Below are 25,350 nucleotides of genomic sequence, written 5' to 3' on the forward strand. Positions count from 1 at the left end.
TACTCCCTACTGTAGCCCTCATTCATACAATACTGTGCTTCTCCCCACTGAGCCTAGACTTAGTATTTTTCTCAGCCTAGCACTCCATGTAATTAGTTCTAGTTGATGGTAATTGATAACCCTGGAGAACTCTGTCATCCCTGGTTGAGAGGGTGGAAAGACTAGTGGTGGGGATTGTACTGTCTGCTTGAATAGTTTAGATATGAGAAGATTTGTCCTTGAATTAGAAAATCAGAAAAGAAGGGATTTTGGGGGTGTAAGAAATTCAAGTATAGTTGCCTGACTAGGCTAAATAGATGTTGAAAGAAAGAAAAATAAAAAATCCAGCTATACTGCATAGTCTTAGAATTTAGAGTGTATCTAGTATATTCCTAGTTTATTAACTTCCCAGGTGGCTCAGTGGTAAAGAATCTGCCTATCACTGCAGGAGATGCAGGTTCGATCCCCACTCTACTATTCTTGCCTGGGGAATGCCATGGACAGAGGAAGCAGGCAGGCTACAGTCCATGGGGTTGCAAAGAGTCAGACACACCTGAGCAACTGAGCACAGTTTATTGAGGAGGAAGAATGAAGGAAAATAAGTGACTCTGGTGGTATTATTAGCATAGGATCCCAAATATATTGTCTCCAGGAGATGTTTCATAAGGCTAATTTATTCCTAGTAGAAATTGCTAACTACTCAGTATGTTCTTCCAACCAAGAAACCTCTATTTCAGAGTCCCTTCCATTTTCTACTTTGTCAGAGAGCTTCTTATTTGTGGATTTGCAAAGGAGTCATTTGTCTGATGTTGTAGTGTTTATCTGATAAACTACTTAGCCATATAACATAAGAACATTCCAAGGCATCTTGTTTGAGAGTCAGAGTCTACTATCTAATAATTTGAATTAAAGACTTTTGACTTCTTGTTTTCAGTTTTGGATGTGAGCTCCTTCTATATACTATCTCTCATTTGTTTCTGCTTCCAGGGCCTTGCCCTGTGTATACCCTTTTAAAACTGAATCATGGTGGCATTGTTTTCTGAGTTCTTCTGTTTTTGAATAGTCAAAGAATCTGAGTCTAGAAGATATGATCACCAGTGACGAAAATTATGTGGCTGGATTAATAAACTATGAATGGTGTGAAGACATTTCATCAAGAGGTGTGGCTACTCCACAAACACCACAGGTTGGTTATTTTTATTATTTAAAGTGGATATGTTATCTCAATTATAAAAAATATCTAGGCTATATAACGAGATCTAATTTGTGCTTGCAAATTTCATGAATTCCTAAACTATTAAAAATATTAACAGGAGATTGTTGGGATATGAATGAAAGGAAGCCAATTATTTCCAAGTTGAATTCTTTTCATTTTGGAGCACTTTACTGCTCTTTTTTTTTTTCCTTTCCTCCCCTCCCCTCCTGTTTACAAAATGAGGTATAATTTAAATGTCCCTGTTCCACAAACTTATCAATACTTGATATTTTTTTGTATTTAGTATTTTATAATATGATGAATGTGAAGTGATATCTCATGTGGTTTTAATTTGTACTTTTTTGATTATGTTTGTATCTGTTCATATGTTGATCAGCCAATCTTTTTTCCTGTTTTATGAAATGTTTTTTTGTGTCTTTTGCCTGTTTCTCTATTGGATTGTTTCTTTTCTCTTTTGGTATTGAGGAAAGTCTAATTCTAACCCTTTGTTGGTTGTGTATTGCAGGTGTACAGATATATCATCTGAGTTTGTCACTTGTCTTTTTACTTTGATGGCAGGAGTCATTAATTTTAATGAGTTGTCAGTATTTTTCTTTATGGTTTGTAACTTTTGTATCTTTTAAAAGAAATCATTCTCCAAAAGTTATAAATGCATTCACACATATTGCTTCTCAAGTTTTAAAGCTTTTTCTTTCACATTTAAGCCTTTAATCTATGGAGAATTAAGTCTCTTGTATGGTGTAAGGTAGGGAATCAATTCTTCCTCTTATAACCAGTTGTGCCAGCACCATTATAAAATCTAGTCTGTCTGCACTGATCTACAGTGGCACTTTTGTCAGATATCAAGTTGTTATATGTATGTCTGCTTCTGAGAAATATTTTGTTTCATTGGTTTATTTTCACCAATACCATCTGTCTTACCTCTTCAGTTTTATAATATTTCTTTTATCTGGATAGCCAGTTTCCTCCCATCTTAGTCTATAGGGATATCTTGGCTATTTCTTGTTCCTTTGCATTTCCATGTACATTTTAGAGTCATTTTGATAAATTGACAACTTTATATATACTTAAAAATTGAAATTACATTGTTTCTAAGATTCAATTTGGGAAAAAATTGAGGTCTGTACTCTCAAATCCCTCATCTGTAGACGTAGTATACCTTGCTATTTATTAGGTTTTAGTTAACTGCTTTCAATAAAATTTTATAAATTTCTCCCAAAAGATCTTCCTTTCCAATGTTCATGCCTTTAGTGTCATTTTATTACTGTACTTAGTAGTCCTAACAATATAGCAGACATTCTTGGGTTCTTCCCAACTGTAGAATGATGCTTCTAATATTTTACCATTAAATATGGTGCTTGTTTTTTCTTTTTCATTCCCCTTCACCCTGCCTTTCTCTGTTCTTCTTTCCCTTTTCCTGTTATCCTGCTTTTCCTCTCTCTTCTCTGTGCCTCCCAACCCATATTTCTCAGACTAAGAAAATTTTCTCATCTATCCTGGTTTACTTAAAAATTATGAATCTCAGTTGCAGAAAAAAAGATTAGATAGAATTCATCTGTTGAGATAATCATCTGGCTTTGTTCTTTCCATTTGTTAATGTAGTATATGTTATATTAATAGATTTTATTTTAAAACAATTTTGCATCCTTTAGATAAGCCCAGTTTGTCATGATGTATTGCTATCTTTTTTACACGTTGCTGGGTTTAGTTTACTAATAATTTTCATTTAGAATTTTTGCTTCTATGTTCTTAAGTGAGATTGGCCAATTCTTTCTTAAATGACTTTTTTTTTTCTTTTGAAAATTTTAGTTTTGTTATGCGCAAGTAATACATGGGTATATTCATCTTGTAAAAAAGTTCAAACATTATGGAACTATGTTGAATAGAGTGAAAGGCTTTCTTCCCCTGTTGTTGCATCCCATCCCATCTTATATTACTTGTATCTGATTGATATTAAGATTATAATTTGTCTTTTAAAATGATTTGGAACATAGTCTCTCTTTTTTATTCCATGAAATGGTATTTAAGAGCTATTAATTATATTTTCCTTGAGTCTATGATGGAGCTTATGTAACTATCTCGGCCTGGAATTTTTCTGTGAGAAGCTAGTCAACTACTGATACAATTTCTTTTGTGTTTATAGGACTACACAGTATTTCAATTTCTTCCTGTCAGTTTGGTGAATTTTGTTTTTCTAGTGTCCATTTCATTTAAATTTTAAAATGTTTTGGCATAAAATCACTGGATATTATGGTCCCATGTGCATTTCGCTCATTTTCCTCCAGTAGTTAATTTTGCATAACTGTGGTACAACTTTTTTTGGCTCTATACATTTTAACTTCATAAATTACATTTTTAGAATGTAATGCTATTGATATTTGTTTTGATTTCCCTTCATTTACATACATTTCCCTTCATTTACATACCCTTCTTATCTCTCAAATTCTTCATTCTAAAATTATTTTTTTTCTTCCTGAAGTGTATCCTTTAAAATTTCCTTTAGTGGAAACTACAGTTGATGGCAAACATTCTTTCTAAATTAGCTAAAATTGTCTTTTTTTCATTTTTTTAATGTAGTTTCTCTGTATGTTGATTTATAGTTTATCAGTTATTTTACACTTTTCATTTTGAACATATTATTCCACTCTCTTTTTTTCCCCCTCTGTTCTCCTAGAGATCTGTTTATTTTTTAATTAATAAAGAATTGTTTAATCGCTAAGTCATGTCCAACCCCATGAACTGTAGCCCACCAGGCTCCTCTGTCCATGGGATTTCCCAGGCAAGAATATTGGAGTGGGTTGCTATTTCCTTCTCCTCCACTGTCTTCTTCCTTCTTCAGTTACCACTGAGGAATCAGTGTCAGCAAATTTGCCAGCAAATTTGGAAAACTCAGCAGTGGCTACAGAACTGGAAAAGGTCAGTTTCATTCCAGTCCCAAAGGAGAACAATGCCAAAGAATACTCAAACTACTGCACAATTGCACTCACCTCACACGCCAGCAAAGTAATGCTCAAAATTCTCCAAGCCTGGCTTGGAGAACCATGAAATTCCAGATGTTCACACTGGATTTAGAAAAGGCAGAGGAACCAGAGATAAAATTGCTAACATCTGTTGGATCATGGAAAAAGCAAGAGAGTTCCAGAAAAACATCTACTTCTGCTTTATTGACTATGCCAAAGCCTTTGACTATGTGGATCACAACAAACTGGAAAATTCTTCAAGAGATGGGAATACCAGACCACCTCACCTGCCTTCTGAGAAATCTGTATGCAGGTCAAGAAGCAACAGTTAGAACTGGGCGTGGAACAACAGACGGGTTCCAAATAGGGAAAGGAGTACATCAAGGCTGTATATTGTCACCCTGCTTATTTAACTTATATGCAGAGTACATCATGAGAAATGCTGGACTGGATGAAGCACAAGCTGGAGTCAAGATTGCCCAGAGAAATATCAGTAACCTCAGATATGCAGACAATACCACCTTTATGACAGAAAGTGAAGAACTAAAGAGCCTCTTAATGAAAGTGAAAGAAGAGATCGAAAAAGTTGGCTTACAACTCAACATTCAGAAAACTGAGATCATGGCATCCGGTCCCATCACTTCATGACAAATAGATGGGGAAACAATGGAAACAGTGACAGACTTTGTTTTGAGGGACTCCAAAATCACTGCAGATTGTGACTGTAGCCATGAAATTAAAAGACGCTTGCTCCTTGGAAAAAAGCTATGACCAACCTGGACAGCATATTAAAAAGTAGAGACATTACTTTGCCAACAAAGGTCTGTCTAGTCAAAGTTATGGTTTTGCAGTAGTCGTGGATGGATGTGAGAGTTGGACTATAAAGAAAGCTGAGCACTGAAGAACTGATGCTTTTGAACTGTGGTGTTGGAGAAGACTCTTGAGAGTCCCTTGGACTGCAAGGAGATCCAACCAGTCTATCCTAAAGGGGATCAGTCCTGGGTGTTCATTGGAAGGACTGATGTTGAAGCTGAAACTCCAATACTTTGGCCACCTGATGCGAAGAGCTGACTCATTTGAAAAGATTCTGATGCTGGGAAAGATTGAGGGCAGGAGGCGAAGGGGATGACAGAGGATGAGATGTTTGGATGGCATCACTGACTCAATGGACATGGGTTTGGGTGGACTCCGGGAGCTGGTGATGGACAGGGAGGCCTGGCGTGCTGCAGTTCATGGGGTTGCAAAGAATCGGGCATGACTGAGTGACTGAACTGAACTGAATTGAAACAGGGTATTGTTCTAATACTGTTCATTACTCACTCCCCTGAGCAAATGAAATCCCTTTACTGAGGGAATATCACAGATAACATAAATATGACTGTTTAAGTTGTACTAATTTGAGCACTGAAGAATTGATGCTTTGGAACTGTGGTGTTGGAGAAGACTCTTGAGAGTCCAAGGGACTGCAAGGAGATCCACGCAGTCCATCCTAAAGGAAATCAGTCCTGAATATTCATTGGAAGGTCTGATGTTGAAGCTCAAACTCCAATACTTTGGCCACCTGATGCGAAGAACTGACTCATTGGAAAAGACCCTGATGCTGGGAAAGATTGAGGTTGGGAGGAGAAGGTGATGACAGAGGATGAGGTGGTTGGATGGCATCACCGACTGGCATGCCATCACATGGCATCACACGAGTTTGAGTAAACTCTGGGAGTTGGTGATGGACAGGGAGGCCTGGCCTGTTGCAGTCCATGGGGTCACAAAGAGTCGGACACGACTGAGCGACTGAACTGAATTAGTGTCAGTCAGGTTGCTTTCTAGTTAGTCTTTTCTCCCTGGCTCTTTTTAGGATTTTTTCTTTGCTTTTGGTGTTCTGCAGTCTCATTGTTAGGTATACTGTCTGGTGAGTAGTGTCTTCTAGAATTGTACAACCTGGTAAATATAGATATGGATTTCTTTTTGTTTATGATTCATTGTGTTTCCTGTATTTGAGGATTTGTATCTTTAATTAATTTTAGAGGATACCTTGAGTAATTACTGCTTTTTCATTGTCTCTATTATCTATCTCTGGAATGTATAATAGATGTATGTTAGACCATAGAGCTTCGTCTTCCATTTATTTTAAACTCTCTTTCATATATCCCATATCTTTCTGTCTAAGCTGTGTTCTAGATCATTTCATATTTATTTCACATTCACATTCTCTTTTCATTTCTATCTGCTATTTGACATGTCCATTGAATTTTTCATTTTTATCATTGCATTATTTCTAGAGATTTTTATTCTCTTTCAAAATTGCTTTAACGTTTCTCTTTTCATGTTTTTAATTTTTTATTTTGAACATATGAACATATTTATGTTCTGTATTTGATAATTTTAATATCTTACATCTTTTGGGGTCTGTTTCTTTTATTTTTTTCTCCTGACTTTTGCTCTTGGTGTTTGAATCATTTGTGATTTTTTTTTTTTAATAGGTTCATTTTTCTTGGAATTCTTTGGGAATGCTTTGAGGCTTGGATTAAGGGTTGAGGTCTTGGGTTGTGCTGGATTGAAGCTTTTCTTTCAGATAGGAATTGTGTTTCCTTTTGTCATGTTCCTGGAATACAACCATTTAGGACTAGAATTATTTTAAATCAAATTCTAAGGTTGAAATTTCTGGGATATGAATTTGAGCTCCAAGTCTGTGTGAAGACTGTTCTGTGGTTACTTAGCAATTGTTAAAGGAAATTCTCTTTTCTTCTTCAGAGCCATAACCAAGACAGACAAATTTTTTTGCTAACTCCTTTACAGGGCAGGTTTAAATTTATTCACTCTTTCATTTTTGTTTTGGCCCCTCCTGGCTTTACCTGGAAGCTTTGGCTCTAACTTAGCCCCTGCATAGGTCTCATCTCCTGCTGTAGATTATGCGAGAGTGGGTACATGCCCTTAAGGCAGCAGACAGTTTCAACCTTGATTACATTTCTGCATTCATGCTTCTGTTTTTCGTTTGACCTCTGAGGATTTTCCTATCTTTTTTGCAAGCTCAACCATAAATTTAAAAGGATTAAGACATATTTTCTATGCAACATTTCTGTTAGAACATTTTAACATAGTTTTTCTGTGCTGGTCATTGACTAAACTTTTATTTCTTGGTACATATTAGAAACAAACTGGCAGTCTAGATATGGGAAGCAATTCTTAGGGATTTATTTGTGGCCATCAATTGCCTAGAATCTGGGTGTGTTTGATTAAATACAGCTTGAAACATGTTGAAAATTACCTGTCAATAGAACAACCTAAAGTGATCTACATGTACTAACTAAAGGGAACTGAATATATATTTTCAAATTTCCTAGTATCACCAATAATATCCTTTTGATAGTGTTTCATTTTAATAAAAGTGGTGCAAGGTAATTTGCAAATGATTAAGGCATGCTGTAAAGAAATTGACTTTTCTTCTTCAATGTGCTTTATCCAGTAACTTTTTTTTTCCAGTTTGCCAAGCATTGGACAGAATCAAATGGCCTGGAATCTACATCATTAACTCCAGTATTATGCAGGGCATCTGCCAATAAATTAAAGAACAAAGAAAATGTATATACTCCTAAGTCTGCTGTAAAGAATGAAGAGTGCTTTGTATTTCCTGAGCCAAAGACTCCAGTTAATAAGAACCAGTATAAAAGAGAAATACTCACTACACCAAATCATTACAGTACACCCTCCAAAGGTATTTGCTGTTTAGATTAAACAGTAGCAAAATATCTCGAAATTCCTTCTTACCATGCTAAATAAACATATAGCAGATCAGAAATGGCTAGCAATGCCCTCAGGAATTATAGGAGAAGTCAGGCTGTTTTTTAAGCATATGTTATTTGCATTAGTTGGAATGAAAGCATATTAATCAACTTCAGATTTTTCTCAAATGTTATTAAGGTTTTCTCTTTCTCACATTTATAGAGTTGAATCATATTATCACAGAATATCAAAGGTGAAAGGCAAGTTGCTGCTGATTTAATCCCCCTACCCTTTTCACAACTAAGGAACCTGAGGCTCAGATGAGTGAAGGGATCTACCCAAGGTTGTACATGTAGGCCGAGACCTTGCTTGCCCCTCTGCCCCCACATAGAATGACTCCATTCAAGTCTTTGCTGAGCCCTTCTTAGTCATCTGGAGTTCCAGTTCTGGTGTCTGATCCTGTTCTGCCTGTTCTATTACTGATGCCCTTCCGGATACCTAGAGCTGTGTTCATATTACAGCTCTCATTTACCTTGATTTCCTCTTCATTTTAATCATCACCAATTATTCAAGCTGTTTCCTTGGTGATATCTCAGTGTTTTCATAGCTGATTTTATCTGGGGACATTCTGTTTTGTCACTCTGTTTAAAACATAGTGCCTAGATCTGAATCCAGTTTTCTAGTACTAGGTCTCACCAGGATGACAGTGTCATGAGAGTAGACTCTCACTTTTCTGTGACATGGCATAGTACATAGCTGTAGCCATACTTGGTATCTTGTACCTACTAGGTGCCTGCATGCGTGCCAAGTTGCTTCAGTCTGCCTGACTTTTTGTGACCCCATGGTCTGTAGCCCTCCAGGCTCCTCTGTCTATGGGATTCTCCAGGCAAGAATACTGGAGTGGTGGGTTGCCATGCCCTCCTCCAGGGGATCTTCCTGACCCAGGGATCAAACCTGTGTCTTTCATGTCTCTGCATTGGCAGGCAGATTCTTTACCACTAGTGCCACCTGGGAAACCTAGTGCCTGGCATATAATGGGGTCCATTTCTGTTGAATGAAGAAATGAATAAATTAGAGAGCCTGAAGGGATTTCATTTACTGTGATCTAGTCTTTGTCACTTTAAAGAAATGACACCTAAACTTTATTAGTTTTCTTTCCAGCAGTTGTGACCTACTTGTGTGTTATGTTAAAATCTTAATGAACCTACACTGTGAAACATTGCCTTGTGAATGGCTGCCCACATCCTGCCATTGTGTTTCCAGTTTGCTAACTGACTGATAGCCAGTTCTAGAGTTTACTTCTTATACATAAAGATATTATGAAACACTTGGTGAGAATATTTGCTGGAAGTTCTGTTGATAGCATTATCCAGTTGAATCAACACTTTCCCTAAAATCATGAGGCTGGTTTGGTGTGATGTGTGAAAGCCTGTGGTTATTTACGAGCATTAATGAGATAATATTTGCATATAGTAGGACCTCAGTCGGAGAAGGAAATGGCACCCCACTCTAGTACTCTTGCCTGGAAAATCCCATGAACGGGGGAGCCTGGTGGGCTGCAGTCCATTGGGTCGCGAAGAGTCGGACACGACTGAGCAACTTCACTTTCACGCATTGGAGAAGGAAAGGGCTACCCACTCCAGTGTTCTTGCCTGGAGAATCCCAGGGACGGAGGAGCCTGGTGGGCTGCCGCCTATGGGGTCGCACAGAGTCGGACACGACTGAAGCGACTTAGCAGCAGCAGCAGCAGCAGGACCTCAGTAATTGCTGCTGTTGCATCGTATCTCTTTCTCTTCTCTTATTTCTCTTAATATACCTACAAGGTCCTTTGTGAGTCGTGAGGTTGGGCAGGGAACTAGAATGGACCTTTAACTCATCTTAACCCATTCAGGAGTTTTTTTTAAAAATTATTTAAAAAAAATAGTCCCTTCTGTTATTGACTTTCAATAAAAAAAATTTATGTAATTCTGAAAGTTTTGAAAATATAGGTAGTTTAGAATTTATAATCTTAAAGTGTCGTTAATTTACATATCTTGTCCCTGTGAGAGATTACATTGGTCAGAAGCTATTTTTGGACATTTTTCTTTAAACATAAGGGCTGCCAAGAGAAGCAGTGGCCGAAGCCCCAGTTGATAGCCTCCATCAGCACTTTGCATTTTACTTTTGCTCTGAGTCATTTTTTTAATATTTATTTTTTTATTATTATTTTGCTGCTTTGGGTCCTCATTGCAGCATGTGGGATCTAATTCCCTGACCAGGGATCAAACCTGAGCCACCTGCATTGGAAGCATGGAGTCTTAGCGACTGGATCAAAAGGGCAGTCCCTTAGAATTAGTTTTATTTTTCTGAATCCTATCTAACCCATTTAATGAGAGTTTGCTGAAGGGTAACTATGTATGGTAGTAGATACCCTCAGTACACAAAGATGAAAACTGTTTTCATAGGTATTGTTGATTAATCTTATTTTCTTGTTCTTGGGGAACCAGTGAGAGTAATGCTATATAGTCATAAATAAAACAAATCCCTGATCTCTTTTTAAAACCTTGGTATCTTATATTTCTAAGCAGTATACAACTTTTAGATCATGAACAAAAAGTTAGCTAATTAGCAGTAACCAGATTGTTAATGCAGACTTGTCACAAACTGTATCAGTTACAAATACACTGCTAGAATAAAACCCCAAATTCTGGAATATGGAGTATAAAAATAATTAAAGCTCACAACCTCTTTAATAACTTTTGTCAGCTTTCACAGGGGAATGTTCTCTTTGCCTGACAGGAGTTGAAAGGGCTATGAATTGAGTTAACACCTCTCAGTAATATATCAGCTAAAGGTATAAATACAGATTAACTTTTATTTATAGAAAGGATAATCAGTAATCATGAAGTATTATTTATATGTTCTATTTAGATTTGTCATGTGATATTTAAAACAAAATCATGAGCATGGCCTCAGTTTTACAGTGATGAAAAAGCAGAGTCACACTTGTAAGGCAAAATGATTTTGTTTTTATTTTAAATCACATGGAAACATTTCTTTAAAGAATTAGAGCTTTAACATCACTGGGCAAGTGGTTACAATATTTCTGAGCCAGTGAATGAGGTGATACATGCATTACTGATAAAAATTTTGAAACCATAGCATGTAAACTACATATGGTTTGTATTTTTTGTTTTTCTAATAGCTGGAAACCAGTTCCTGAAGGAAACCCCAGTTAAAATGCCGGTAAATTCAACAGGAACAGAGAAGTTAATAACAGGAGTCATTAGCCCTGAGAGGCGGTAAGTGTTCAGTTTTTAAGACTCTTTTGCTCTTCAGTATATGTAACCAGATTTCCTTTTTTCATATATGATAAGCCCAATTAAGGTAAACCAGCATGTGAATTCTGTCAGGGACTGTAGGAATGTCTGTATAAACATAGTCTGAGGTCATTACTGAGGATGTTGACACTGCCTTCCTCAGGGGGCAGCTGTGAGACTCATCACCAGTAGGATTGACACCTTACCTTAAAATACAGCAGGGGCTTCTTTGGTGACTCTGGTAAAGCATCCCCCTTGCCAGTGCAGGGGACATGGATTTGATCCCTGATCTGGGATGATCCCACATGCTGCAAAGCAGCTAAGCCTGTGAACCACAACTATTGAGCTTGTGCTCTAGATCCTGGGAACTGCAACTACTGAAGCCTGTGTGCCCCAGAGCCTGTGCTCCCCAACGAGAGAAGCCACCTCAATGAGAGGACCGTACACTGCAACTGGAGAGTAGCCCCTGCTTGCCACAACTAGAGAAAAGCCTGTGTCGCAGTGCAGACCCAGCAGAGCCAAAAATAAATAAATAAAATAAAATAATACAGCCGGCTGGGAGGCTGGGGCCAGGGTTCATGTGCTGAGGTCCGTCTTTCCCTGCACTTCTGCCAATGGAGGATAGATGTCTACTAACAGAAGCAAAGAGTCAGACACGATTGAGCTTGCACGCATGGCATTATTACTCATTTTCTTGATATCATAATGAGATTGTGGTTATGTAGGAAAATATTAATACATTGATGTGTACTGAAGTGTTTTAGAATAAAGGGTTGTGATATCTTCAGATGGGTTACTTTGATGGCTTATTTTTAATATATTTATTATATATACATAAAGAAAGCAAGTGTGATAAAATATTAATATAATATTAATCTAGAAGGATATGTGGGTGGTTGTTATGTATTTTGCTCAACTCTTCTACATATTTGACATTAAAAATAAAAAATAATTTTGGCATTTGGCTCGGGGGACAGGTGATGGCTGTATTTGGGTGGGAGATGGCTTTCGTGCTCCCTGAAGAAGAATAAGATGGCCTGGCCTGGGCATAGCTGGCACCTATCAGGCAGGACAAAAGCACCTCTGTGAGGGGCCAACAGGTGGAAGTCCAGCCCCTACTCATGATGTTTTTGTTTTTTTTCCCTCAGGTGTCGCTCAGTAGAAGTCAATCTCAACCAAGTACATGTGGAGGAAACTCCAAAAAGAAAAGGAACCAAAGTGTTTGGGAGCCTCGAGAAGGGGTTGGATAAAGTTATCACGGTGCTTACCAGGAGCAAAAGGAAAGGCTCTGTCAAAGATGGGCCAAGAAGACTAAAGGTAGTGTAAGGTCGTGGAAATGGGCGTCTCAAGCTGTAAGGAAATAACCCAGACACCACGGGAAAGTAACAGGCTTTATTGGCAGTGCGCTCCCGGGCAGAACCCACTGACCGCAAGAATGGCCACGAGGAGTTCTGCCCCAACAAAGGCAGGGTGCGATTTTTATGCCTTCGGGGCAGGAAGTGGTATCATATAACCTGGACAGGCCTAAGATAAGGTAAAGCTCGGGAATGCGAGATTGTGAGTGGTCAGCTAGACAGGCGGAGAAGGCAATGGCAAGCCACTCCAGTACTATTGCCTAGAAAATCCCATGGATGGAGGAGCCTGGTAGGCTGTAGTCCATGGGGTCGCTAAGGGTCGGACACGACTGAGCGACTTCACTTTCACTTTTTACTTTCACACATTGGAGAAGGAAATGGCAACCCACTTCAGTGTTCTTGCCTGGAGAATCCCAGGGACGGGGGAGCCTGGTGGGCTTCCATCTATGGGGTCACACAGAGTCGGACACGACTGAAGTGACTTAGCAGCAGCAGCAGCAGCTAGACAGGGTTGGTCACTCTGGAGGTCAGGAAGTGGGGGGATAGATCTCGGCAGAGGGTTATTACGTCAGAAATTCCTCAGCGGTTTGGCGGGACTTTTTCCCTCTGGCGGGGGATGGAGAGGGGAAGAAGGAGACAAGATAGCCACCGGGAAGGGGAAGCCAAGAAGGCCACCAGGGTCCGACCTTACAGGTAGGTGGACTGAAATTCTTTAATATGGATTTTAGAAGCTTACTGCTAATTGCACTATTTTTTTTTTCCAAAGAAAAGTACTGAATGTGTGAATTGATTAGTATTTTTAATTTACTTATGTACATATTTTTTGAGCACCTAAAGTATGCGTGTTACTATGCAGTGGGCTTAATGCAGAGGTAAATTACATACAGTTGGTCTTTTGGGGGGACAAATAACTATTTGTTAAAGTTTAAATATTCAAGTTCAGGTAGGGGGATTAATCTCATGGAGATGAGGAAGCATGGGGCATGTATGAGGAATTGTCTTAAAGGGTGGGAGCTTGTGCTCAGTTGTCCTATTTCTGGTACACAGAAGAGTCCCTGACACATGGGTGCATTTGTAGGCCCTCACAAAATATTTGAATGCAGGAAGTTAATTTGAACTTTGAGTGTGACATGTGAGGAGAATAGCAACAGGCCCAGAAGGGAGGCTGGGTGCTTCAGGGGAGAATGTTCTGAGATCCCATTTATGTTCTGTCTTAAAGTGAGAGAAGATAGGACTTCTCCATTAGTGTCTGTTGCCTTGTAGAACTTACATAATTCACTGGAGTTTTATGTTTCATATGACTGTTTACTAGGCATATTTTATCTTTTATTCTGAGATTTCTCTAGTTGGAGACAGTTGTGAGGTATTTCAAACCCTGACACTGGGATTATGAAAATCATGTCATTTCTATGAGAATAGTAAATAAAGAAGATTAAGGAAACTTGTCCAATTATATATATTGTTGAGATGCTAAGCAGTTATCAAATACTAATGGATGACATCTTTGAAATGTTCACCCATGTAAATTGTTTGAAACTTGAATGCGTTTTTCAGTAGTAACTGCTGTGATATTGGCTTTCTAGGTATTTCCCAGTGCTTCCAGAATGTAGGAGAAAAATGACAAGATGGGAATGAGAAACCTGGGTTGTAGCCTCAGCTTCATACAGTGTAGCTTGGCTAAGTCATTTTATCTCTGACTTTCTCGATGTCTTTATTTGTAAAAACTGGAGAGAATGTCTCTGGCAGCTTCACAGAGTTGAGATATGTAAACAAGACTGTATGAAATGCTGCACTGCATATGAAATGCTTTATTGATATAAGGTGTTCCAGGGTCAAATAACATTGTTTTTGTCAGTGTTGAGCATTTTAACCGCAGTGTAGCAGAACCACTGTTCTAATCAGCACATTCGAGCATCTGAAACTTTATCTAACTTTGGATCTTTAACCCTTTCTGATGTTTAAAGTTTTTCAGAACTGAAGGACTTGCTTTAGGAGATGAGCCTCATTTTTCCACCTGGTTGTTAAAAATTATAGATTTACAGAAAGTTAAAAGGATGGTACAAAGGGATTTTCCTGGTGGTCCAGTGCTCCCACTGCAGGGAACATAGGTTTGATCCCTTGGGGAACTAAGATCCCACAAGCTGTGAGATGGGGCAAAAAAAATATAAAAGATGGTTCAAAAAACCCCTTAGTTTTTTAAGATAGCAAACCGTATGTAGTTAAGCCCTCTTTTAGGAAGCAGTCTTTAAAAATCTGAATTTTAAATAGATAAAATAAGATCACTTCCTTATTTTACAAAAGGAATCACTTGAATTGTGATTTCCTGGTAGGCTGCAGTCCATGGGGTTGTGAAGAGTCAGACACGACTGAGTGACTTCACTTTCACTTTTCACTTTCACACATTGAAGAAGGAAATGGCACCCCACTCCAGTGTTCTTGCCTGGAGAATCCCAGGGATGGCGGAGCCTGGTGGGCTGCCATCTATGGGGTCGCACAGAGTCGGGCACGACTGAAGCGACTTAGCAGCAGCAGCAGCAGCTTGTTATTATCTTGAAAAGACCAAGTTAATTTGGTGAAAAAAGTCCTGAGTTGGAAACCAAGACAGAGGAGCTTGTCACAGCTGTGCCTCTTGTTCCTTTTATAACCTGAAACTGAGGTTCCTAAACTCCTCATTTGACAGTCACCTTTATATCGGCATATCAGTATATAATCTACACTGTTATTTTTCTGATACTTTCTTTATAAGATGCATTTTAGTATATGTGCTGCCAAAGTGAGCATTATGTGATACAAAATTAAAATAGATTTAGAGGTATAATTGACATGCAATAATCTGCGTATATTAAAAATGTACAATTCATATACTTTGGCATACATAATGCACTTGTGAAACCACCACAATCAAGATGACTAACTTTTTAAAAGCTTGAATTTATTTAAAAGGAAACCATATATTATTATTTTTTGCTAATTATATTTTTCTAAATCAGATTAGAGCAAATACATAAAATTATTTATCTGGGGACTTCCCTGGTGGCCTAGAGGTTCAGACTCCGTACTTCTACTGCACTGGGTACAGTCTTGAACTCTTGTCAGGAAACTAAGATCCCACATTCTATGCAGTGTGACCCAAAAAAAAGTATCCACGTGCCACTTCTTATAAGTCCAGTTATAATTTTTTTATCACATTTTGGGAAACCCCATCTTAAGAAACTTGTATTTCTTCTTTGAGTCATAGGTTCTTCATTTGAAAAGTAAGGTAGTGGGGTCTTTTCCAACCTCAGCATTTTGTTATTTATAAAAAGAACTGAAATCTTAAAGACATAGAAGGTATAATTTTGTTTGACAGTAAAGGTAGTACTAGGAAGGCAGGGATTCTTGTCTGTCTCTGGGACCTATTAAAACAGTGCCTGGCACCTAGTAAGCCTTCATTAAATAGTTGTTGGATGAATAGATGGACAGTTACCAATTAGGAATGAAATTATTTCTGAGAAATATGCAGTGAGTGAATGAGAAAAACCTGTTATATTCATTCCTTCATAGAATTGTCATAGAATCAGCCCCTGGGATTCTATAAAATTCCTTAAGTAATCAAGAAAGAATTAAGGAAACACATCCAACTATATACAAGTGAAATTTTCTAGGGTATTTGTTTTCTCATAGTTTAAACTGCAGGAATCTTTATCACAGTGTAGGAAGGAGGAAATAGGTAGAGCTCAGAAAGATAGACATTATTTAATATTTATTTACTTATTTAAAAAGGTGGTAGGAGAGGAAGATGCAAGTATAAAAATGATGATATAGAGGTTATTACTAATAAACATGATTTCTCTAGGCTCTCCCAGTACCATCTCAGTCCAACTTACTAAGAGTTGATTGTAAATTCTGTTTATCTTGAAATATTTCCACTTGAAATGGTACTATATTGAGGAGTTGGGAATCTCTAAATCAGGTAGGATGGTCTTTGTGTTGATGTAAGGATTTATTTCTCACCCCTCCTTTTTCTTTTTTAAGCCTCACTATAACGTGACTACAACCAAATTAGTGAATCCAGATCAACTCTTGAATGAAATAATGTCTGTTCTTCCAAAGAAGCACGTTGACTTTGTACAGAAGGGGTAAGAATCATGTTTGCATCTATTACTTGATGTCTTTTGAACTTCGAGAAAATATAGGTTGAGTCCCCTCTCCCCTTATTAAAAATATGTATTTCTTCCATCTCATTTTTTCCAAAAAAGCTTTTATGATAGTGTCTGTGTTTATAATTTATTCTCTTTTGTTTTATATGGGCTTTAGAAGTTTTTTAAGTGACCATATTGTCACCACTTTCAAAGTTAGACTTTTCGAAATAGAAAAATCTGAATTTCTTCCAGTTTTCTTTTGCTTCTTCTATTTTTCTTTAATGTTCTGCTTAACGATAATATTTCTAAATTGTAATCTAAATTTATGAGCTACCTCAAACAAATCAAGGATATATATATACACACACACTCCTCTTTATGATGTCTGTGTGATAGGATTGGTTTTCAGTACTTTGGATAGTGTGTCACTTTACCTCTTTCCCACTGTTGAATGAACTGTCATCAAAACCTCCTGGGTCATGATCTCATGGATTGAACAGCCAGAACACTTCTGGTTACTTAAGATGTTCATATTTCTAAGCATTTCCACTTAGTTACGTCTCTCTAAAATTTTATTATTAAAGCACTAATAGAAGAATGAAAGTACTAAACTAGAAGAATGAAAACACTGACTTAAAACTCAGCATTCAAAATACTAAAATTATGGCATCCAGTCCCCATCACTTCATGGCAAATAGAAGGGGGAAAAATGGAAACAGTGACAGATTTTATTTTCTTGAGCTCCAAAATCACTGCGGACATGACTGCAGCCATGAAATTAAAAGACTCTTGCTCCTTGGAAGGAAAGCTATGATAAACCTAGACAGCGTGTGAAAAAGCAGAGATATCACTTTGCCAACAGAGGTCTGTATAGTCAGATCTATGATTTTTCCAGTAGTCATGTACAGATATCGGAGAAGGCAATGGCACCCCCCTCCAGTACTCTTGCCTGGGAAATCCCATGGACGGAGGAGCCTGGTAGGCTACAGTCTATGGGTCACACAGACACGACTGACGCGACTTAGCAGCAGTAGCAGCATGTACAGATGTGAGAGTTGAACCATAAAGAAGGCTGAGTACCAAAGAATTGATGCATTTGAATTGTGCTAGAGAAGACTCTTGAGAGTTCCTTGGACTGCAAGATCAAACCAGTCAATCCTAAAGGAAATCAACCCTGAATATTCATTGGAAGAACTGATGCTGAAGCTCCAGTACTTCGGCTACCTGATGCAAAGAGCTGACCTATTGGAAAAGGCTCCAGTGCTGGGAAAGATAGAAGGCAAAAGGAGAAGGAAGCAACAGATGATGAGATGGTTGGATAGCATCACTGACTCAATGGACATGAATTTTAGCAAACTCTGGGAGATAGTGATGGACAGGGAAGCCTGGTGTGCTCTAGTACATGAGGTTGCAAAGAGTTGGACATGACTTAGTGACTGGACAATGACAAAGAAGAGCCACTAATAAATTAACAAAAATATTTAAATGGAACAGTCAATAGAAGATTTGAAGAAAGAATCTTTTGCAACAGTAATTTTACTTTTCACTATCTCTAAGTGTTGGCAAGCACTCCTTATATAAACCCTGGCTTTCTTCTTCAGATGTCATTAGAACACATCTAACCCTGACTTGCTCTTCATGCTTGGGGTTTATTCACAGTTGCAGAACCTCTCACCGAATCTGTATGAGAAAGCTTTCCTAATTATTTTTCCTTTAGCATATAATCTGCCAGATCACTAACTGGCTATTAACCAATAATCTGTTCCTTGAACTTCCTGATCCACCCAAAGGTCTGCCTTGATCCCTTATTTTTCTTTTTATCTTACCTGTTTTACTTTCTTTGTGACAGAACAGAATAACGAACTTTTCAGTGGTGTGGTGTCACTAATCTCGATTATATTCCATTACTATCTTTTTCCAATGAGGAAGAATCACGTTTTATCTTTGATGTGGCTACGTTGCTCTGTGCTTCATCTTCCCATCAGGAACCTTAACTACAGGGTATACCTTATGGTATGGCATTTCTGGTATCGACTGCTTATTTTTAATAGATCAAGCCCCAAAGGACACAAGTAAGAAAAAGAGCGATATATTTTATAACTCTGCCCTAAAGTGTTATAATGATCATAACCTCTTATTACTATTAGAAAATAGGGCTTCCCTTGTGGCTTAGCTGGTAAAGAATCTGCCTGCAAAGTGGGAGACTTGGGTTCGATCCCTGGGTTGGGAAGGTCCACTGGAGAAGGGAAAGGCTACCCACTCCAGTATTCTGGCCTGGAGAAGTCCATGGACTATATAGTCCATGGGGTTGCAAAGAGTTGGACACAACTGAACGACTTTCACATTCACTATTAGAAAAACCTTAAAAACGTGTTTCTTACTAACAGGTTGGTGGCTTCATCTTAATTTATATGAAAGACAGAAGTTTCTGATGAAGTGCACAAAATAAAATATTCATCTCCCCTCTGCTTTCTTTTGTTGTGAACATTGTGGAAATGGCCTAATGTTCACAGGTTACACCATTGAAAGAGCTGCATAAAGGATGCCAAAAGATTTCTTAAGCATGAATGGCTTGTATAGCTATGAATAAAGCACTTTTCCTTGGAGCAAGAGAGAATTCTGATAAAACGTTTTCAGCTTTTTTTTTTTTTTTTTAAAGATTCTGGTTCAGCTTTTGGGAAAACACTAGTCATACTCCATCACTAATGCATAGCTAGGTCATCTGGAAACTGTAAGCAGTACTACATTGCTTAATATGAAATCATGGTTCATTTTCCCCACTGGCCTCCTAGAGGCTTAGAAATCTCTTGTATTATACAGAATATTCATGATTCTCCTACTAACTGGCTTCTTATCTTGTTTTTCACAGCTATACACTGAAGTGTCAAACACAGTCAGATTTTGGCAAAGTGACAATGCAGTTTGAACTAGAAGTATGCCAGCTTCAAAAACCCGATGTGGTGGGTATCAGGAGGCAGCGGCTTAAGGGTGATGCCTGGGTTTACAAGAGATTAGTGGAAGACATCCTATCTAGCTGCAAGGTTTAATTGATGGATGGTTTCCATCCTGCTTGATGAGTATGGATGTGATACAGTCTATGTGGAGCCTGGTGTGATTGGTTTGATTTTTCAAGTCCACTGGAAGTACAACAAACTCATGTCTAAAGAGCTGTCTCAAAGACCAATATCTTTTTGTTTTTCGACAAAAGATACTATTTTGTGGGTGAACCTAAGGCAAGCCCATCTGTCATTATCTATTACTGTCTTTTTAAATCATGCGCTTTATATATTAATAACTGTTTACTTTCTTAGAGTCACTTCCATACATGAATGTAAGCTCTTAACTATGTCTTCTTTTTAATGTGTAATTTCTTTCTGAAATAAAATCATTTGTGAACATAGCAGGCTTCTCCTCTTCTTTGTATTTGATTTTGATCCAAATAAAACCTCAAATGGCTTCTTGACTATTAAGTAGAGACTATTTGGAGTATGTTTTATCTGTTATCAAATATGCCTTGGGCAGAAAAACAGATAAGAATTCATTTGCATAATTTTTTCCTGTCTCTGATTTAAGTAGGATTTATTGAGATCGTTAACTAAGTCACAGCTGTGGTTACCAGAGTTAAACAACACATTTAATATGTTGAATAAAAGAGTGTTGACTTCAGTAAGTGTGTTCAGTCAACAATGATAAGTATCTGAACTATGAACCCCCATGAAATGTTACTTTATTGTAATTTTCCACAAATCTCAAGGTTGGCCTCAAATTTGTCTTTTTATTTAATTTTATTGGTCTCTAAAGGTCAGCACTAAAGTTATATTTGTGTGGATTTTACAAGTTAACCTAGTTGGAGAAAAAAATAGCAGTGTTTCTAGTCAGTGAGGAAATGTTTTATCATTCATTTGTTCAGTAAACATTTACTCAGTGCTTGTAAGCATTAGGTTCTGGGACTGAATATCAAACTGTCTAATAAAAAGTTCAGTCTATTAGCAGGTTGTGTATGTGTAAGTCACTTCAGTCATGTCCATCTCTTTGTGACCCTATGGACTATAACTCAGCAGGTTTCTCTGTCCGTGGAATTCTCTAGGCAAGAATACTAGAGTGGGTTGCCCTTCCCTGCTCCAGGGGATCTTTCTGACCCAGGGATCGAACCCCCATCTCTTTACAGCCCTGCATTGGCTGGTGGGTTCTTTACCACTAGGGCCACCTGGAAAGCCCATTAAAAGGGCAGATGCATATAAATCAACCAGTACTTATAGTATAGAGGGCATGATCAACTTTGTCTGGAGGAGTAAGGGATGACTTCTTGAAGGAAACTATTTGGTCTTGAAAGATACATGAGTTCAATAGAAAGAGAAAACAGTATGACATTCTTGACAGCATAAATAGTATGTACAAAGGCATGGAATGATAAAATGGCTTGTGTGTTTAAGGTACAGGCAGAAGGTACTACAGGGAGGATAGCAGGAGATGAGGATTTAAAAGTTTAGCTGGAAATAAGTGATAAAAACTTGGAGGAACTTGAAGCCTCCACTAAACTGTTTTGATAAAGGAGTGCTGTCAAGGAGTTTAAAATTTTTTTATAGCAGCTTTACTGAAATACAATTCACATCCTATAAAATTACCCCTTTAAAGTGTACAGTTCAGTGGTTCTTAGTATGTTCCTATTTGTACAACCATCACCACAATCTAATTTTAGAACATTTTCACCACCTGAAAGAAAACCCTTGTACCCATTAGTGGTAACTCCCAATTACCGAACCGCCTATCCCCCACAACCCCCACAGCCCCTGGCAACCACTAATCTACTTTCTGCCTCTATAGACTTGACTACTATGGACATTTGATATAAATGAAATCTTATATGTGGCCTTTGGGGTCTAGCTTCCTTCAACTTAGCATAGTATTTTTAAGATTCATCATATAGCATATTTTAGGACTTCTTTCTGTTTTACTGCTGAAAAATATTCCATTGTATGGATATCAGTTCAGTTCAGTTCAGTCGCTCAGTCGTGTCCAACCCTTTGCGACCCCATGAATCACAGCACGCCAGGCCTCCCTGTCCATCACCAACTCCCGGAGTTCACTCAGACCCACCTCCATCGAGTCGGTGATGCCATCCAGCCATCTCATTCTCTGTCATTCCCTTCTCCTCCTGCCCCCAATCCCTCCCAGCATCAGAGTCTTTTCCAATGAGTCAACTCTTTGCATGAGGTGGCCAAAGTATTGGAGCTTCAGCTTTAGCATCAGTCCTTCCAATGAACACCCAGGACTGATCTTTAGGATGGACTGGTTTAACTCCTTGCAGTCCAAGGGACCCTTAAGAGTCTTCTCCAACACCACAGTTCAAAAGCATCAAATCTTCTGCGATCAGCTTTCTTCACAGTCCAACTCTCACATCCATTGTATGGATATATCACATTATATTTATCCATTTATCAGTTGATGGATATTTGGGTTGTTTCTGCTTCATGGCCTTATAAATAATGCTGCTCTGGATATTTGTGTCCAAGTTTTTGTGTGGACATAGTTGTTCAATTCTCTTGTGTGTATACCTAGGATTGGAATTGCTGAGTCATCTAACATTTTGAGAAACTGACAAATTGCTTATCATTTTATGATTCCACCAGCAGTGTGCTGCTAAGTCACTTCAGTCGTGTCTGACTCTGTGTGACCCCATAGACGGAAGCCCACCAGGCTCCCCCATCCCTGGGATTCTCCAGGCAAGAACACTGGCGTGGGTTGCCATTTCCTTCTCCAATGTGTGAAAGTGAAAAGTGAAAGTGAAGTTGCTCAGTCGTGTCCGACTCTTAGCGACCCCATGGACTGCAGCCTACCAGGCTCCTCCATCCATGGGATTTTCTAGGCAAGAGTACTGGAGTGGCTTGCCATTGCCTTCTCCCACCAGCAGTGTATGAGGGTTCTAATTTTTTCTCATTTATATTCTAGCATTTCTTACTGTCTTTTTTATTTTAGCCCTGCGAAGTGATATGAAGTAGTATCTCAGTGTGGTTTTCATTTGCTTTTCCCAAATGACTAATGATATTGAGCATTTTTTGTGTGTGCCTGCTGGCCATTTATACATCTGTTTTTTGAGAAATATTTATTTAGATCCTTTGCCCATTTTTAACTGGGCTGTTTTTCTTTTTACTGTTGAGTTGAATAAGAATTCTTACTCTATAGTGCTAGATATAAGTCCCTTTTCAAATATGTGCTTTGTAATTTTTTAATTATTGTGTGGGTTATCTCTGTACTTCTTGATGGTGTCTTTTGAAGAACAGAAGTTTTAATTTTCTAAAGCCCAATTTATATATTTTTATAAGACATAAGAGAAGGATCACTCTTCTGTTTCTATAGCAGATGGCATGGTCTAGAACAGTGATTCTCAAAAACTTCTGACCATGAACAATAGTAAGAAGCACATTTTGCTTTAGGATCCATCACATAAATACATTTTAATAACACTGCTTAACCTTAATATAAGAAATACTATTTTATATTTTATTTTCTTTTTTAAACATCTGGTCTAACAATTACAATCCTTAAATTGGAGGTTTTAGTATATTTACCTTTAAAATTTTTTAAAAATTAAAAATCTTTTTTGGGGGATAAATTCAGTCTAGAAATGCTGTTATTAGTTCTGCTACCCATCAGACTATATCAAGTTAAAATAGGTTCTCTGATTGCTATTTAGGCTAAAATCTTCCTTTTCTTTAAGAAAAAATATTAATAGTTGCCATATCATCTAATAATCTGTCACTTAGCTCTAATTCTGTAGAACCATTTGGAGAATTAAAGGGATATGGGTGTAGTTAAGTAAATGAGGCTGGGTTAGTTCTCAAGAGGCAAATACCGTTTAGATTGTTGACACTAAACTAAATCTACATAGTTGTAAGTTGGCTTTGTTCTCCATCGTCCAGCCATCGCTGGGCTTCTTTGTCGGGCCTGTGTGATTTTATGTACAAAGGAAGGCAGTGTAAAGGAGGATGAGGGGATTTGTAAAGGATTGTTGAAGGAATTGGGAGTTTGAAAACTGGAGGGCTCACAAGGGGAGAGAGTATGTGTCTTGTTTCAGTGAGAATAACAGGCAGAGAAAGTCTAGTGAAGAGTTGGAGGTAGAGGTTATATCTCATTCATCTTTGTGTTTTCAGCATGTAGTAGTCTCTGGAATATAGTAGGGACTCAATATACGCTTATCAAATTTAACTGCATTGAACTCCTTTTTTTGGCCACACGCATGGCATGTGGGATCTTAGTTCCTGGACCAAAGATTGAACCCATTCCCTGAGGAGTATAAGTGTGGAGTTTTCACCACTGGACCACCAGGGAAGTCCCTGAACCATATTGAACTAAACTCACAATAAAGAGCTTTGAGAAAAACTCCAAGCTACCAGACAAGAGAAAAGACACTTAGACTATTGCCCTTTCATTGGAGGTATTCAGACATGTTGGACAGCTATTTGTGAGATGGGTCATAGAAGGGATTTAAGTATGAGCTAAACCAACAGTCCTAAAGTTCCTGTCTACCTTAGCATCTGCGATCCAGTAACATCATGGAAGATAATCAGTTGTTTGGATGTTGGCAGCAGAGAGAGAGCCCCAGAAGCTTTTGCAGCATCATTATAGGTAGTTTTGAATATTTTGGAAGTTAGGAATGATAGAATGGTGACTGAATCTCAGGAGCAATAAAAGATTGTGTTTGTTGACTGTGACAGGGAGAAACGAAGATTATAGAGCTGTCAGATATTGAGTGCCCACTGTGTGCCAGATACTATGCTGGATGGTTTGTATCAGGGGTCAGCAAACAGGCTTGTGGGCCACCCTGCAGTCTTTTTTGGCAAAGTTTTATGGGAGCACAGCCAATATAAAGTAGCTCATGTTGTCTATTTTTGTTTCTCAGTGGCAGGGTTGATTGGTTTTTATAATGTATGACCAAGAAAACAAAGTATTTGCTATCATAAAGTATTTACAGGAAAAGTTTGCTGACCCCTGATTTAGATCAGTGTTTTCAAATCATCGTAACATGTATTACACACATTAACTCATTTAGCTTTACACTCACTCTGCAAGGGAGGTGGTATCCCTTTTCACAGAGGGGAACACTGAGTCTCAGAAAGGCAAATTAATAACTCTTCAGGTTGGATAAAGCTTAAAAGTGCATTGGATTTGAACCAGGCATGACAGGCTCTGAAGCATAGAGGTAATACCTCTCTCCTGAAATTGTACCATGTAGGTAAGCATGATTATATTATAAATAAATATAATATAAAGCATATATTATATAAACTTAAAATATTACTTTCTTGTAGCAACAATTATACACAAAATGGTTAAGACATAGGAAAACATCACTATTTCAGACTTCATTACAGTGTAATAAGTGTATTACAGTTGAGTGTGTTACATGATTCTCTTTAGTAAAAGTAATGAGTTCAAAGTCTTCCCGAGTAAGGAGAATACAGTCTGCAAGGAGATCCAACCAGTCCATTCTAAAGGAGATCAATCCTGGGTGTTCATTGGAAGGACTGATGCTAAAGCTGAAACTCCAATACTTTGGCCACCTCATGCGATGAGTTGACTCACTGGAAAAGACTCTGATGCTGGGAGGGAGTAGGGGTGGGAGGAGACGGGGACGACAGAGAATGAGATGGCTGGATGGCATCACCGACTCGATGGACATGAGTTTGAGTGAACTCCGGGAGT

At 38.1% G+C, this 25,350-nt stretch overlaps 1 protein-coding gene across 1 annotated transcript in view; it reads left to right on the forward strand.

Annotated features, from left to right (window-relative positions):
* MELK (maternal embryonic leucine zipper kinase) overlaps positions 1 to 20,035 on the forward strand; it is an 84,059-nt gene extending 64,024 nt beyond the window's left edge. Inside the window, exons 13-18 of the mRNA XM_088837702.1 lie at positions 1,043 to 1,165; positions 7,633 to 7,864; positions 11,057 to 11,153; positions 12,320 to 12,488; positions 16,541 to 16,644; positions 19,517 to 20,035. Coding sequence (XP_088693828.1) covers positions 1,043 to 1,165; positions 7,633 to 7,864; positions 11,057 to 11,153; positions 12,320 to 12,488; positions 16,541 to 16,644; positions 19,517 to 19,694 — 903 coding nt within the window. The 3' untranslated portion in view covers positions 19,695 to 20,035. The remainder of the gene's footprint in view (positions 1 to 1,042; positions 1,166 to 7,632; positions 7,865 to 11,056; positions 11,154 to 12,319; positions 12,489 to 16,540; positions 16,645 to 19,516) is intronic.
* The last annotated feature ends 5,315 nt before the right edge of the window (positions 20,036 to 25,350 follow it).

The sequence above is a fragment of the Moschus berezovskii genome, chromosome 7, assembly GCF_049115385.1.
Source record: "Moschus berezovskii isolate FMDL1 chromosome 7, NW_MosBer_1.0, whole genome shotgun sequence".
In the NCBI taxonomy this organism is placed as follows: Eukaryota; Metazoa; Chordata; class Mammalia; order Artiodactyla; family Moschidae; genus Moschus; species Moschus berezovskii.